The sequence below is a fragment of the Taudactylus pleione genome, unplaced genomic scaffold (assembly GCF_031769625.1).
Source record: "Taudactylus pleione unplaced genomic scaffold, aTauple2 ptg000850l, whole genome shotgun sequence".
NCBI classification, from domain to species: Eukaryota; Metazoa; Chordata; class Amphibia; order Anura; family Myobatrachidae; genus Taudactylus; species Taudactylus pleione.
Window position 1 is genome coordinate 879,041 of NW_028285252.1, and position 14,420 is coordinate 893,460.

Here is a 14,420-nt window from a genome sequence, read left to right on the forward strand (position 1 = left end):
CTGCACCCATATTTTTTTAAACTTACCTGTCCGTGGTCCCGCGTCGGGTGTCAGCGCTGCTCAGAACACTGGCAAAATGGCCGCCGTGGCCATTTTTTCGGTGTTCTGCGCTTGTGCAGTAGACCCCGGGCACACTCTAGTGCTCAGAGTCTACTAATGCTCCAGTGGCTGGCCAGCCGCATCAGTCTGCTGCCAGCCACCGGGGAGAGAGGAGGGGGCCCCGCACGGTGAGTGTACACGGGCCCCCTCCTCTCTTAAAATGCCCCTGACTGGGAGCAACAGGAAGCCACAGACTGAGCGTTATATAGTGGGAGGAGCAGGGTCCCCAGCAGCACAGAGTATATCAGGAGATGAGTGATGTGAAAGTGAGGACAGGGCTGCATCACCCTAATATAAAACAACCAAAGTGAATAAATTGCCTCTGTTTCGCTATTATAGTTCTGTCTAAATTACAGAAATGTTAGATGGTAAGCTGCCCGCTACTCTTGGTGTGAAATTACCGACCACGTGCCTGTGTCTGTATCCACCAATCAGTACCAAAATGTTGTAAAAGATTGCTAGCCTGTCAGTCAGGCCTTGGCTTCTGCCCTGCCCAAGAATGACCACGATAGTAAAGCTCCACCATCTTCAGAAGATATTTAAAAGGGACCTAATTCACCCCCCCACCCCCCAAAAAAGCAAAAAACTTTAGTAGTAGAGCGGGGTGACCTGTATCATTAAAAAAAAAATGTGACTGTAACCTGGATCCTTCAGATAATGCTCTGTACACCTGGACTACTTCTGATGGAGAACATTGCATACAATATACAGCCCCTGTATGGCCGCAATGTATGAACGCCGGCCTTTATTTATTGCTTTCATCACTTTGGATAGATCCCTCCGATGGCCGGGACACAGGAGCCTGTTACAGTGTCAGAATGGCAGAAGCAAATGAGCCGACAAATTGCAGTGACTGAGGAAGAAACGTCTAATCGCTGTCAGCTGCAAATGGTCTCATGTAACGCACAATGGCGGCGGTCACGGTGCAGCATCATTCTGTAGCACAGATAATGTCCCCATAGGTTCATGCCCTTTACATACTTTGGAAATATGTACAGACTTAAGGGGTCTATGTACTAAGCAGTGTTAGGAGACAGAGTGAAAAGTGATAAGGTACCAGCCAATCAGCTCCCAACTGTCATTTTTCAAACACAGCCTGTGAGATGACAGTTAGGAGCTGATTGGCTGGTACCTTATCACGTTTCACTTTGTCTCCTAACACTGCTTAGTAAATAGACCCTTATCCTTTAGTTCCACTCTATGGCAGTAACTTGTCAGGAATGGGATGATGCAGGTAGCGCACTGGGCGGGGTTACACACCTCTGTTACTTCAGGTATATTATGGCTGCATTATTTGCATATGATGGTGTCCAGCCGTGACTGTATTTCTGCTTATATCATGCCCATATTTCCATCATTATATCAGAAACCGTCCTATTCCGCAAAATATAATGTAAAGAAAGTACAGTGCGTAATAAGCGTCCTTCTCTTCTGTGTATTGCCGCGTGCGCGGCCTAGGTCTGATGGAGATCCTGCCAGACCGCTGCGTGCAGATCGCCAAGAAGGAATTGCTGTTTGCCGGCTCGGTGGGGCTGATCACCTATCTGGGAGGTGTCATTTACATCAACAGGAAGCGTACCAGCGATGCCAAGGCTGTGATGGCGGGGGTGGCACGAGCCATGATCGATGACAATGTGAGCTGTGCCAACTGCTAACCGCAGGTTCTCCAGAGCAAGATTCATAGAATAAAGCGCTGACTCGGCGGCTGTGAGACCACATCGCACATTAGGCAGCAGCTCCTAAGGGAACAGGAATATTTTTGCCCGTTATTAGTCTATTGCTAAATATGATGGCAAAACTTAATTACATTTAGATTGTCTTGTAAAACGCATTTATTGCTGCTAATTATTAAAGGGGAAATGGGTTTGTAGGATCGATTTTATTTTATTTATGCTTAAATGCTCTGTTCTGTTGCCCAGATACATTTTTCTGTGTCACATAGCGGAGTCATTTGTTCAGTTGTATGTACTATATTTCTGCCTGTTTAGCGTCTGATCATTTACTAACAAATTCAGGAGAAAGAAACCTCTGTCATAGAGAAACAGCCCAAACGTTTTACAACTCTTACATGAGAACTGGCTCAGGGCGGTGTAGTTACTAAAGAGAGTTATTAGAAGTGGAGCTGTTGCCCATAGTAACCAATCAGATAATTACTTATCATTTATCTATCTTCTTCTAGAAGATAATAGCTAGAATTTGATTGGTTGCTATGGGCAACATCTGCACTTTAGTAAATATAGCGACGGGAATCCTATATTAACTTTGCAGAAGTAGATTCTGGGGCATTGGGCGGCTCTAGGAAATGCTCATTTTCTAACATTATTATGGGAAGAACGGTTTGTTTCTGTGTAATTACTGGTCTGTGGCGATGACACCGGACTTTCTCTGTAGTTAAAGGTTTGGATGTATCCGGAAGGTACGCGAAACAACAGCGGCGACTTTCTTCCATTCAAGAAGGGGGCCTTCCATCTCGCTCTGCAGGCAAAGGTATGAAACGCAGACTAACGGCATTACACCATATCACGTATAGGGGGATAACGGCATTACACCATATCACGTATAGGGGGATAACGGCATTACACCATATCACGTATAGGGGGATAACGGCATTACACCATATCACGTATAGGGGGATAACGGCATTACACCATATCACGTATAGGGGGATAACGGCATTACACCATATCACGTATAGGGGGATAACGGCATTACACCATATCACGTATAGGGGGATAACGGCATTACACCATATCACGTATAGGGGGATAACGGCATTACACCATATCACGTATAGGGGGATAACAGCATTACACCATATCACGTATAGGAGGATAACGGCATTACACCGTATCACGTATAGGAGGATAACGGCATTACACCGTATCACGTATAGGAGGATAACGGCATTACACCGTATCACGTATAGGGGGATAACGGCATTACACCGTATCACGTATAGGGGGATAAATGCATGTCAGACTAACAGCATTACACCATATCACGAATAGGGGGATAAATACATGTCAGACTAACAGCATTACACCATATCACTAATAGGGGGATAAATACATGTCAGACTAACGGCATTACACCATATCACGAATAGGGGGATAAATACATGTCAGACTAACAGCATTACACCATATCACTAATAGGGGGATAAATACATGTCAGACTAACGGCATTACACCATATCACGAATAGGGGGATAAATACATGTCAGACTAACGGCATTACACCATATCACTAATAAGGGGATAAATGCATGTCAGACTAACGGCATTACACCATATCACTAATAGGGGGATAAATGCATGTCAGACTAACGGCATTACTCCGTATCACGAATAGGGGGATAAATACATGTCAGACTAATGGCATTACACCATATCACTAATAGGGGGATAAATACATGTCAGACTTAGAGCATTACACCATATCACTAATAAGGGGATAAATACATGTCAGACTAACAGCATTACACCATATCACGAATAGGGGGATAAATGCATGTTAGACTAACAGCATTACACCATATCACTAATAGGGGGATAAATACATGTCAGACTAACAGCATTACACCATATCACTAATAGGGGGATAAATACATGTCAGACTAACAGCATTACACCATATCATGAATAGGGGGATAAATACATGTCAGACTAACGGCATTACACCATATCACTAATAAGGGGATAAATGCATGTCAGACTAACGGCATTACACCATATCACTAATAGGGGGATAAATGCATGTCAGACTAACGGCATTACTCCGTATCACGAATAGGGGGATAAATACATGTCAGACTAATGGCATTACACCATATCACTAATAGGGGGATAAATACATGTCAGACTTAGAGCATTACACCATATCACTAATAAGGGGATAAATACATGTCAGACTAACAGCATTACACCATATCACGAATAGGGGGATAAATGCATGTTAGACTAACAGCATTACACCATATCACTAATAGGGGGATAAATACATGTCAGACTAACAGCATTACACCATATCACTAATAGGGGGATAAATACATGTCAGACTAACAGCATTACACCATATCACGAATAGGGGGATAAATGCACACCCATAATGCTTTGTTTTGTTACCTGAGCTCTAACTTCTATTGTCACTTAAATTAAAGTGTGATATCCTCCCTCAGTACATAGCTTTTGGGTGTGGCCTAGTGGAAAGGAATGTGTGAAGTCATTGGGTGGGGGTATGATACTGGATGGGCGTGGCCTTGTGAAAAGGAATAGGGATGATGTGATTGGGTGGGGGGTATGACACTGGTGGGTGTGGCCTAGTGGAAAGGAATGTGTGAAGTCATTGGGTGGGGGTATGACACTGGTGGGTGTGGTCTAACTGAAAGCAATAGGGATGATGTGATTAGGTGGAGGGTATGACACTGGTGGGTGTGGCATAGTGGAAAGGAATAGGGTTGCGGATAGATCCTTTTCAGTAGATGTACCCTGACCTCATCAGTTACTATGCACGTGGGAATAGTAAACTGTGGCGAGCAAAGTGAGCCACCGTGCCTGAAGCGTAGCGAGTCCGCGAGGGTACAAATCTCTACTATTGGTGGCCAGATACTACAGTGGAGACAAAATAGCGGTGCTGTCAGGACATGGAACCGACCTCACTCCATGCCGCGTCTACTGAATGTGCTCTATACACAAACAAAGGACTAGGTGTGATTATACAGGGTGGGTGTGGCCTAGTGCAAAATAATGAGTAGGGTATGATACTGGGTGGGTGTAGCCTGGTGGAAAGGAATAGGTGCAATGTCATTGGAGGAGGGATAAGATATTGGAGGGGTGTGGCCTAGGGGAAAGGAATAGGTGCAATGTCATTGGAGGAGGGATAAGATATTGGGTGGGTGAGGCATAGGGGAAAGGAATAGGAGCAATGTCATTGGAGGAGGGATAAGATATTGGAGGGGTGTGGCCTAGGGGAAAGGAATAGGAGCAATGTCATTGGAGGAGGGATAAGATATTGGAGGGGTGTGGCCTAGGGGAAAGGAATAGGTGCAATGTCATTGGAGGAGGGATAAGATATTGGAGGGGTGTGGCCTAGGGGAAAGGAATAGGTGCAATGTCATTGGAGGAGGGATAAGATATTTTAGGGGTGTGGCCTAGTGGAAAGGAATAGGAGCAATGTCATTGGAGGAGGGATAAGATATTGGAGGGGTGTGGCCTAGTGGAAAGGAATAGGAGCAATGTCATTGGAGGAGGGATAAGATATTGGAGGGGTGTGGCCTAGTGGAAAGGAATAGGAGCAATGTCATTGGAGGAGGGATAAGATATTGGAGGGGTGTGGCCTTATCCATAAAGAGCAAAAAATATGATGAGAACAAGTAAATAGCTGATCCCTAAATAACACACACAAAACCTAAGTCAGCTCAGATGGTGTAATGGTTAGCGTTACTGCCTCACAGCACTGAGGTCGTGGGTTCAATTCCCACCACAGCCCTAACTGTGTGGAGTTTGTATATTCTCCCTGTGCCTGCCTGGGTTTCCTCTGGGTAATCCGGTTTCCTCCCACTCTCCAAAAATATACTGGTTGGTTAATTGGCTCCCAACAAAAATTAACCGTAGTGTGTATGTGCATGTGATAGGGATCATAGAGTGTAAGCTCCACTGGGGGCAGGGACTGATGTGAATGGCCAACTATTCTCTGTAAAGCGCTGCGGAATATGTGTGCGCTATAACTGGTAATAAATAACTAAAATAAATAAATAAGTCTGTGTCTATTATATACATTGTCCTATACAGGGCACAATTCAGCAAAATCAATGTTTCATATTCCTGTCCCTTGAAGTGTTTGTAGTATGTAACATTGTAACAAGCTGTCTCTTTTCCTGATTACAGGTTCCCATCATCCCCGTGGTGTATTCCTCATTCACCAGCTTCTATGACAGAGAGAAGCAGCTGTTTACAGGAGGTAATGCTGGAGATGGAGGGAGCATATGAGATAGTGGGAGGCTGTATTTAGCCATCAGAGCCTAAGCCTGTTTTGTGGGTGGCATCTGCTTCCTAGCTCTCTGGCTTATAGTGGATGGGGGGGATTATCGGCTTTACGCAGCACTGCCCGTGGGATGTGACAGCTCCTCAATCTGCTGGAGGGACTTGCAGAGATTTGTTCTGCAGATTGGAGCAGATATGGGAGGTTGCTATTGTGCTGCTGTGGATGGTGCAGTCTCTGGGACTTGGTCAGGGTGGTGACTGCCACCTGCTGGTGAGACTGAGGCTTTGTCTTATTTTCATTAGTTCTGACCTACGTGATGAAACTATAGTTATAGAGAACAGTAGATAAATTCTTCCTCTTTCTGAACTGTTTGAGGAAAATGTATACTCCTCATTTAGCTGTGCACAGAACGTGTTTAGTACTTACTGTATATTGTGTAAAAATACAGGATTTTAAGTTCATTCTACAAAAGGCTCTTGTCACAACCTGATCCAGGTATATAGGCATAGAGGTACCAGGCTGCCCCTCACCATACCAAGTGAGATAGGTATTGCTTGCCCCTTTTTATAGCAATAGGCGTGCATGCCAGGCTGTGTTCCATTTTTCTTACAGGTGTCAGGCTGTGTTGGACTGTGCCCCCCTGTGGCGGCCGTAGAGGTGTGCGGCCGTGCCCCCCCTGTGGCGGCCGTAGAGGTGTGAGGCCGTGCCCCCCCTGTGCCAGCCGTAGAGGTGTGAGGCCGTGCCCCCCCCTGTGCTGGCCATAGAGGTGTGAGGCCGTGCCCCCCCTGTGCCGGCCATAGAGGTGTGAGGCCGTTCCGGCCATAGAGGTGTGAGGCTGTGCCCCCCTGTGCCGGCCATAGAGGTGTGAGGCTGTGCCCCCCTGTGCCGGCCATAGAGGTGTGAGGCTGTGTTCCCCTCTGCCAGCCATATAGATGAATCAGGAAGTCCCTGTACAAGCTTTATTGGTACCAATACACAAAAGAGACGTGCTGTCTGTCAGACCAAACATTTAGGTCACATTATGTGTATATGTTTTATATGTGTATTACATGTTTAGGGGTCTATTTACTAAGCAGTGTTAGGAGACAAGTTAGAGTGAAAAGTGATAAGAAAGTGATAAGGTGCCAGCCAATAAGCTCCCAACTGTCATTTTTCAAACACAGCCTGTGAGATGACAGTTGGGAGCTGATTGGCTGGTACCTTATCACTTTCTTATCACTTTTCACTCTGTCTCCTAACACTGCTTAGTAAATAGACCCCTTAGTCTGATAAGACGGCGCTTTTTGTCTTCTTTGTATTTGTGCATTGATGTTTGGGGGTCTCTGGTAATCCCTCTGTAAGAAGCAGCAAAATACCATTAGCACCTGGTTTTATTGTGTTTGGTTTTATATTGATACCAGTCTGTCATGTAATCTACCCACTGAAGCTGCCGAGGCACGAGGCTGTCCTTCAGCTACTGCTCTCTCTCTATGCCAACTCCCAGAGTCACCAGCCTGTGCCAACTCCCAGAGTCACCAGCCTGTGCCAACTCCCAGAGTCACCAGCCTGTGCCTCCTACCCAAAATATATGGAGCCAAGAATGTTCCCCATATATAATATTGCTTGGTCCTGCTCAGTCCATACATCATAGGAATACTGGTCCTGATCTCTGACGGGGCTTTTCCTAATGAAAATCCTGCAGACAATTAATAGTAGTCTGACCCCATCTTTAATTATAACCATATTGATAACATCCTACTAATCCAGTCAGCTGGGGAGCAGCCATTTTCCATCATGGCCGCATACTGTGCTCCTGCCGAGGAGCTGCCGGACTTTATCTGTCAGATGTGGTACTGACCCCCATTTCCTTTATATTTTACAGGAACCATAAAAGTCGAAATCCTTCCAAAAATAGACATTTCGGGGCTAAAAGAAGAAGATATTTCTGAGCTGACAGAAAGATGCTACAGTAACATGCGGCAGGTCTTCTTCAGACTATCCAATAAGCCGTACAACCCCAGCAAACAGAGCACTGCCCGTAAATAGACCCACCAGTGCTGGACACAGCCCTGTGAATGAGGCCTAACCGTGCCGCATACAGCACTGCGAATGAGACCCACCCGTATCGGGCAGCGCACTGCAAGCCATACATAACACGTACAACCTCCTACTATCGTCTCACGAGGTACCAAAGATTTTCCAAGCTGCTTATATGTTTATACTGGAGGGACTTGGGACAAGGCATCACTACTTGCGTCATGTAAAGTCCCAATTTTTATTTCTTTGGATTCCATAATATGTGACTTTAAATTGTACAAATCGTCAGTCTTTCTTCACTGAAAGCCCCGGTTACCCAGGCGCTATCGGCTAAGCCAAAGACCTCCTCTGTCGTCTGCCTGACCCTATGTTCTAGACCAATCTTCAGCTATTCAGCCCTTTAGGAACACCGAGGACAGACCAGGTGTCAGTTCTCCTTCGTCGTTCCTCTAATGTCACCACCTTGTGCGTATTTCATTGTATTCGAACGAGCGCTGCGACTTCTGCGCGGTTCAGTCTGTGCTTCAGTAATTTATTGCTTTCTGATTACAGTATAAAATACTGTATAGGTATTATTTGGGGAGGTGTAATCTCAAGCATCCCGTAATTCATATTTTTTGGACTATTAGAGTTAATCTATTTTTAACAGCAGACAATGGACGTCACTGTGAGTTTGCTAAGTTTTCTGTTTATTAATATATATATTTTATATATAGGTTTATTGAAAAGTTAATTTTTATAAGTTCATTTATGCCAAAGTGTTATTAGAACATTCCAAGTTTAACCGTTACCATTGTTCCTCTGTCTGTGTAATAACAATTCTCCCACGTTCAATGCCGGGAAGAGGAGTCTGGGATCGGACGTATAATCCAATGGACCAGACGGGTTTTGGATGGCAGTCCACAGCGGCATTGCAATGTCTAAGGCAGATGAGAGGGCAGTATGTATAATGTGTATGCAAAACTAAGTGCCTTCATTAAAAACAAGCCAAGCGTTGTGTACTGTATTACTTTATACCGTCCACGCAATTCCCTTTAGCTGGTTAGTAAGTCAGGTGGTACTCCCATCACATCTTTATAACACAAGGAGGAGATGGTTCATGGACATAGACAATAACACTGGTGACCGGTGAGAATGACCCCACTTACTGAGCTTCTGAGGTGGGCGTATGTAATACAGTCATTTTAAAGATATATGAAGTTGGACAATGGAGGCTGTGAAGCCAATATGGGGTTTTTATTTGTGGATCATCATTACTGGCTGGCGTGGGCTGCTGGGACTTATAGTTCCAAATGTCACCGGTAGTTAGATGATGGTCACCAGACTTCTGGTTATAACACAACCATTTAAGGTGGGACAGTAATCGCACAACAAGCACTTATCAGGTTGTGTGTGGGGTTTTTTTTTTTCTTTTATTATGAAAAAAAAACACAAAATGCAACTTTTTAACAAATATAACACAAAATACATTTTTTTTCCTTCTTCTACAAAACCGTTATTGTACCATGTAAATATATATATACAGTCTTCACATTTTGAAACAAAGATACTGACAAAAGTGTTTGATCCTCTGTAATCCTGGCAAACGGCACAAAGTGACGTTTCATCGTCTGATTAAACAGATGAAATATTTGCTGTGTTCTCATTAAATGAGTAAAAAATTTCTTTTATTTTGTTTAATGTTGTGTAAAATAAAAATGATCAAACTTTGCAATTAGAAGGCAATAATTTTGTTCCGTCATTTCTTGTCGGCCTCTGTATTCACCAGTAATAAATGCATGAGATAGAGCATATGTACTGAGAACCGGATTACAAACTGTACGCTAGTAACCGCAGCGGTGGGTGAGGCGTCACTAAATAAAATGGCGTGTAGTCTGGCGTTACATACGTGCTAGTAACATGTATATAGTTAGCGCCAGTGGGGTACGAGCACGTCATCCCAGAGGGGCTGTGCAGAGGTGAAGCCATTTTTGTTTAATCAGTTTATCTTGCATAAAAGTGCACTTTGCGTTCTCCACAAATGGACACTGGCAATGCCAGGCTATTCGCATTCTGATCGCACCTACACTGAAGACCGAAGAGTTGGCAGTGGGCTCTAACGGGGTGATGCCATGTAGGCAATATACGCCCCATGCAGACCAGCATGTCCGCAAGATATACGCCTGTTTGGTGACGCGTCTTTTGCGCCTAGCATATAGGAAGCAGGCAAGATGGGATAGACTGCGCCAATCTGCAGCAACCTTACGGGAACAAAATCATTCTTATGACTCCTAAAATAAAGAGGAGATTAAATTAACTGGTGTCAGGGACCGCTGGCAGCGCATTCGCCGGATAGGATAAATGATACCTTCTACTAACTGAGCGGTCGGTGACTATAGTGCCAGCACCATAGCCCCATGCTCATCGGTATAACTAGCTGCATAGTATTATTATTATTATCACCATTATTTTATTAATACGCACCATTATGTGCGGCCACCCCCGGTACAAGTGGCGTCACATGTGTGCGTGAAGTTTGCTCAGCCAGGTCACACGTAATCTCCCTGGTGCCTGGCGCATTAACTTCTGTCGTATTCAATGTAGGTCTCCCATATTGTCTGCAGAAACAAGCATTTAAGGAAATACGTCTGGAACTGAAATGTATTCTACACTATGTACAAGAAATGTTTAAATTACATGTCAGCGTTGTCTCCCTGCACACGTGAACACGTACAGGAGAATGGTGCCCTTGGCGTGTATTGAGGTACAGAATAATGACCGGTCACCCTGTGTTATACAGCTCTTCTCCTCCAGGTCTGTGCTGTGCCCAGACACCTCACACCTCATTCTTGCAGGAGCCTGGAATACAAAAGCCACATGTAACGTGATTCATAACTTACAGGTGGTGATATCGAAATCTGTATGAATCATTGCCGAACCTAAGCCTGGCGGATAAAATACCAATGTATTTAGACGCCTATCATTAGTCCCATGCCGGGATTTCACAGTCGGGAAGCCAGCGGTTGACATTTCGACCGCCAGCTTCCTAACTACGGTTCCTGGAAGTGGGCGTGTACCTTGAGAGCTTCTGTCGGACAGGTAATAGCACTCGCACCTGTATTACCTGTTGTTCCATGTATAGATTCCCCCTTATTGTATTCCAAGCACTTATACTGGACTGCCAGGGGGGTTTACTGATAGCCGCGTAGGAGGGGGTACAGCGATAGTGATACACAACATCACAATCCCTGTCTCCATCCTGGGAAGGATACTATGGGGGAGATGCATCAAAGCTTGGAGAGTGATAAAGTACCAACCAATCAGCTCCTAACAGTCATGTTATAGAAAAATGACAGGAGCTGATGGTTGGTACTTATCTCTCCATATTATCTCGTGCCAAGCTTTGATATATCTCCCCCTATGATTTAGAAGGTTACCCTACTGGTCGCCACATAAAGGTAGAAGTGGGCTTCTTTATAGGGGAGGGGGGCTGGGACTCTGGAGTGATTGATGTTAGTGTAAATACTAAGTAATGAATATACAGACATTGATATGAGTGTATTCATGTACAATAATGTCATTTGTATAGTTCATTACCCCGGGTTACCACTTCTCTTTCCTCCGCTCCTGTAAAGCAGATTACTGCTGCTCCAGTGTAATTACCAGTAAGCTTGTGCTCAGCCCGATGTACATTTCTCCCAGGAGGGCTAAAGTAGATTGTAAATGCAATATATTCCCATACTTCTATTCGCCCCTTGGTTATCATCATTGGGGAAATATTCAGTAATTGCCACAACTAATGGGACAGTTAAACACATACTGCCCGCAGCGTTATATTCTTACAGCCGGCGACAGGCAGGTGCGTCATTAGCCGTGACCGGATTTGGATTAAGATGAAGGACAGATTGTGATTTCTGATTATTGGACGGATGCCTAACAGTCCATGAAACCTGGCGCGTCTCATAATGTGCAGGAATAATGCGGATGGTAACGTGCAGCGGGCAGGAACACCCTGCCACGGGCAGTCAGTGCTGAATATTGGTTATTGTATGACATGTATCCAAATTACTATGCAAGTATACAGTCCTGTAATGGCCAATATAGTAAGTTACAGTTATTATATACTCCCATCTGGCTGATCACCACACCGGGATACGGTCACGATGTCTTAACTATTAATAGAACATTTTGGGTATTGGCTAAGTAATTAGACTCCTAATTGAGGGACAGTGATGAGAAAGCCAGAATAAGGTACAAATGGACTAAGGTGACTTTTACGCCATCCGCCTGGCAGGAGGTGGGGGACATGGTTCATCCTACCGGGGCTGGTTCTAATGCTTACAGCTAACTTAGGCTACACGTGACTTTCGAGCCAGTGTGGGACTACAAATCCCAGCTTTGCCTTGCTCACTCTGGCCTAAAGTACATCCAAACTAATGTAATGCAACATGTACGTATGTGCTATCATTTATACCCAGCAAATCTAAGTACATGAGGGGGGTAAATGTGTGAGAGGGTGGTACTCCCAGTCTTGCATACTGTATGGGCATTTATTTCAGTTTGCTCTTTGCCTGTTCTATCACAGATCCTAATCGCCCCCATGTAAAGGATCTGTCTCTCCTGCAGACACCTTTGTCCCTAGAATCAGGAGGCTGGGTACTACTGTATGGGGGAGATGTATCAAATATAAAGTAGAAATGTGGAAAAGTTCTCCTTAGCAACCAATCAGTTTCTAGCTGTCATTTTATAGAATGTGATAGATAATTGACAGCAAGTAGCTGATTGGTTGCTATGCTTGTCCTCGTAGTAGGTTTGAAACCTCTCCCCCCTAATCCCAATGCACCGTTGTTAGAACATGCCACTGGCGTGTGCAGCAATTAAGTGGTGTTTTGTGGGAAGGGGGTGGCCTGGTACGCACGTGGGATGTGGCCACCATAATGCTGTAGCCACACCGGCCTTCCACGGACTGTCCCAATTTGTAGGCCTCTGATGGTGGGAGGCAATGCTCTCTGACCGCCACCAAACAGATCTATCTCACAGGCCTGCTTAGTCTAATGCCCCCTTGTTCCAGCTATCATAGCGCCATCCATGGCGTGGACCTCACTTGTGGTACCTACATGTCTCCAGCCTCTCCTCCAGGAAAGAGATCTGCTCGCTGAGTGAGTCTATCCGGTCCAGCTGCTGGAAGGAGTGAGTCAGTAACGCGATGGGCTCCAAACCGTCCTCAGGGGGCGCAGTCGATAAACTGTAAAATGGAGCCAAAACCAGCTGCAGTTTCTGCATGGAGAAAACACAGGGAGGCAGTGAGGGAATACGAACGCTGTTTCCATGTGTAAAGCTACGTACACACTATAGAATTATTGCGCCAATTTGCGAATAATCGGGTGATCGGCCTGACTTATCGTATAGTGTGTATGAACGATCGTTTCACCGATAAAACGGTTAGAAAATATCCACAAATGCATTCTGTTGATTATCTGATCTGTCAGTCAAGAAGGAAAATCTCGGCCTCACATTCCCGATATCGAGCAGTGTGTGCGCAATTTCAATAATCTGCTCATTTTTCCTATGTTCTCCTGTCACTATCTCGTCACCTTTTGGGGGTGGACATATGCAAATTGCTAGCTTCTATGGAAAAATCGCATCATGTGTAGCTCAAATATTGGGGCTTTACATTTTCCGAAATATCATCCCGTTCCTCGTCCCCATTAAAAGAATCTGTAGCTAGCTTAACAGCCAAGTATGTGCATCTGATCCGTCTGCCTGTGACTACGTGCTCATGGAACTTATGATAATGGACATAAAGATACAAGAAAGTTATTATAAAAAATCATAAGCATCTGGATGCAATTTCAAGATGGTGCAGTACACTCTATTGGTCTGTAGGTGGCGGTATGAAGTCATGATTTTACGGACTGAGCACACCATATCCTGACTAACAATATAAGAAGTAATCATTAACTATATTATTTTTAATAACAGAAAGCAATTAATTTGTTGTTCACAACTGTTGAAAGTTGGTTTCTGGTGCAGTACTATCGACTCCAATGATTGAACATCCTAGGAGAAATTAACAGGGTTGCACCATACAGCAGATTCTCAATGCAGCTCTTCTTTGTGTTGCTCTAAACTATTAACCCTCTCATTTCTAGAGTGCTAAATTTAGCAGGAGCCTTGGTGCAATGTAGAAAGTGTCCCGGAAAGCAGAGCAGCTCTCTAATTTACAATGAACAGGAAATTCCACTGACATAAATATAATGAATTTTCTTTTAATAATAATAATTTTGCTGTATTCTTGCAGTGCACAGGGCAGCGGTCGCTTATTCGGAGTATGCCCCCCCCCA

General features: G+C 44.6%; 2 protein-coding genes across 3 annotated transcripts in view; one reads left to right on the top strand and one right to left on the bottom strand.

The window, feature by feature from the left end:
- AGPAT2 (1-acylglycerol-3-phosphate O-acyltransferase 2) overlaps positions 1 to 9,807 on the top strand; it is a 44,069-nt gene extending 34,262 nt beyond the window's left edge. The window contains exons 4-7 of the mRNA XM_088458786.1: positions 1,558 to 1,733; positions 2,491 to 2,586; positions 5,985 to 6,057; positions 7,943 to 9,807. Coding sequence (XP_088314912.1) covers positions 1,558 to 1,733; positions 2,491 to 2,586; positions 5,985 to 6,057; positions 7,943 to 8,106 — 509 coding nt within the window. The 3' untranslated portion in view covers positions 8,107 to 9,807. The remainder of the gene's footprint in view (positions 1 to 1,557; positions 1,734 to 2,490; positions 2,587 to 5,984; positions 6,058 to 7,942) is intronic.
- EGFL7 (EGF like domain multiple 7) overlaps positions 9,462 to 14,420 on the bottom strand; it is a 46,930-nt gene continuing 41,971 nt past the window's right edge. For both annotated transcript variants that reach the window (XM_088458785.1, XM_088458784.1), the window contains exons 9-10: positions 13,194 to 13,353; positions 9,462 to 10,935 (exon numbers count right to left, since the gene is read on the bottom strand). In XM_088458785.1, the coding sequence (XP_088314911.1) occupies positions 10,913 to 10,935; positions 13,194 to 13,353 (183 nt within the window). In that variant the 3' untranslated portion in view covers positions 9,462 to 10,912. The remainder of the gene's footprint in view (positions 10,936 to 13,193; positions 13,354 to 14,420) is intronic.